The sequence below is a fragment of the Suricata suricatta genome, chromosome 3 (assembly GCF_006229205.1).
Source record: "Suricata suricatta isolate VVHF042 chromosome 3, meerkat_22Aug2017_6uvM2_HiC, whole genome shotgun sequence".
Classification (NCBI taxonomy): Eukaryota; Metazoa; Chordata; class Mammalia; order Carnivora; family Herpestidae; genus Suricata; species Suricata suricatta.
The window spans coordinates 174651029-174653600 of NC_043702.1; the positions used below are offsets into that span (position 1 = coordinate 174651029).

A 2572-nucleotide genomic window follows, 5' to 3' on the forward strand; every position below is an offset into this window, starting at 1 on the left:
TAGCCCCGGGCAGGGGGCACGGCGGCGGGGCGCGTGGAGGGAGGAGGGGAGAGAGCGGCGGGGCTGAGGGCTTGGGAGCAGAGGTGGGAGACGAGCGTGCCTCGGACGGACCTCCCGCAAACTTGGGAGGGGCCGGGGTAGGGGAAGGGGTGATGGAGCGGGGAGGGGAGCGGCGCCCGGGAGGAGAAAGAGCACAATATCGAAGTTGGAGCGGGGCTGGAGAGGAGGAGGCCACCGCAGTGCCGCCGGGAGGGGTGGAAAGAGTTTGACTCCGCGAGTTCGTTCTGGATTTTCTGAGCGAGGAAGGAGGGGGGAAGGTTTACACGTTGAGGAAGGTAATCGGCGGAGGCTTTGGGTGGGGAGGGGCGTGAGAAACTCGGTGGCAGTTTGCTGTGTGCTGAGGACGTCTGTGTGGCTGTGCCGAGCGGGCGGGGGTTTACCCGGGAGGAGAATCCGGAGCTTGCGCCTTTGCCACAGGCCTTCCAGACCTGGACCTCGTCCGGTAGCACCTCCTCCTCGATCAGAGGAGGTTGGAAGGGAGAAGCTCCGAATGAAAGCCAGATGTTGGAATCATTAAGCTTTTACACACCTAACACTCCCCCCCCCACTTGTGTCCCTGGGTCTATTTAATTTTACTTTGCTCTCATACTTTTATCTTCCTGGATTGTGGCCGTGATTTCTCTCTTGATTTTTTTTTCCTTTAAGGAAAAAAAGCATTTATGCACCATTTCGTTCCGATTCCAATAAGTAACTGGAAGGGGGCCAGCTTTTAGCCAAGTAGTGGTGATATTAATTAGAAACCGCTTATTCTCTGCTTCCTAAGCACAGGAGGGGAGGGGCCAAATGGGACTCTGACTGCAGCTTGGAGTCTTCTGTGTTAAAAACTTTTGAAGGGATTTGGCCAGTGATGATGGCCAGTGACAGTTAAGACAGTGCGAGAGATCAGACCCAAGTCGCTGGAGCTTGCTTCTACCGCATACAGAAAGCGGGTACACTGGATTGCTCCCCACCATACACAGAAAGCTGTCAGGTGGATTCCCACCAGACACTGAAAGGTCTGGTTGGGGAGATAGATACACTGTTAATAATTGTAAATTTGTAGTGATAGTGTGTTGTAAAATGTTACCCTGGTGAGTTGTAACATGTTACCCTGGTGAGTCGTGAGGAACTGCATGGCGTGTGCCGACGTAGCTTAGGCTCCAGCCGGGGGGTGACCCCAACCGTGGCAGGCTCCCCCGATTACACGGTCTCCCCTGGAATGGGCTGTGGCCCAGACCCGAGGATCTTCACAGAGCCCAGTTTGAGGAGAGTCTGTAGAGCAATGAGAGGAAGGGGCTGGGCGCGAGGGGTAGGTGCCTGGAGTTTTCCACCGGAGCTAGTGAGGCGTGCTCCGTGGAGGAGGCGTTGCGAGCACACGGGACACCGGAAGCTGCGGGAGGTACAAAGAGGGAGAAGTAAGAGCCGAAAGCTTCGCATCTCGGGAGCAGCGGGTCCTCCGCGGGGCACTCAGAGAACTCAGAGCTTTTCCCCACTATTTTCTTTCTCCTTTCCTTCCAGATGCCTCATCCCCGAAGGTACCATTCCTCAGAGCGCGGCAGCCGGGGGAGTTACCATGAGCACTATCGGAGCCGAAAGCATAAGAGGCGAAGAAGCCGCTCCTGGTCGAGCAGCAGTGACCGGACCCGGCGGCGCCGGCGGGAGGACAGCTACCATGTCCGCTCCCGGAGGTGAGGCTGCAGGAGGAGACACTCCTGCTCAGGGTCGCTCGCCCATTTGTTCAGCAAAGATTCATCGGTCCCACGCTGAGCAGTCGGGGACAGGGGCTGTTGGGATTGTTACCAGAACGGGCCGCTGGCGCTGTGGTGCTCGGCGCTGTCGAAGAGGGAGGGTGCAGTAAGGGGCCCAGGAGGCGCCTGGCACGGTTGGCTGGAGGGGGCAGGATGCATAATTCAGGGAGAGCAAGGGCGAGGTGTCTCGGGCAGAGGGAAAGGGAGTGTGGAAGACTAGGGCGTGGAGACAGCTAATGGCCTCATGGACCAGACAGAGCTGGGGCTGCGAAGTTCTAGTAACTCCAGCGTGTTCGGTGGGAGGGGCGGGCTCGGGACAGTCTGGAGCAAAACTGGATGCCAGGCAGGACCGGCTCAGGAAAGAGATGGCTCTTGTTCCATCTATCATGTCACCAGTGGTGGGGGGAGAGGCCCCCAGAGGGAGGCGGTTCTGCCCGTGTGCTTCGAGGTCTTGGTGGCTTGCAGGCATGGGGATCCTCGTCTGCTCTTAGTGATTTCACTCCTCTGGTCCTTGGTCCTCAGAGTGACCCCCTGAGTGGCCGAGAGCAGCTCCTCCAGCACCGCGCTGGGTCCCTGCCGAGGGAGGCCCGCGTCCCGTCGTGGCGCAAGGAGTGTGGCCTGAACAGATGCACCTAACGGGTGTCTGTTGTCCAACAGCAGCTACGACGACCGGTCGTCGGACCGGAGGCTGCCCGACCGGCGGCACTGTGGCAGCTACAGGCACATGGGGCGCAGCCGGGGGCGGGGCTGCGCGCCCGACGGCCGGGGGGCCAGCAGCGACCGCA

General features: G+C 59.6%; 1 protein-coding gene across 3 annotated transcripts in view; it reads left to right on the top strand.

The window, feature by feature from the left end:
* Positions 1–1557: 1557 nt before the first annotated feature.
* Positions 1558–2572, top strand: part of CLK2 (CDC like kinase 2) — a 7080-nt gene continuing 6065 nt past the window's right edge. For 2 of the 3 annotated variants that reach the window (XM_029936023.1, XM_029936024.1), the window contains exons 1-2: positions 1558–1727; positions 2445–2570. In XM_029936023.1, the coding sequence (XP_029791883.1) occupies positions 1558–1727; positions 2445–2570 (296 nt within the window). The remainder of the gene's footprint in view (positions 1728–2444; positions 2571–2572) is intronic. The other variant, XM_029936025.1, reaches the window with a different exon arrangement.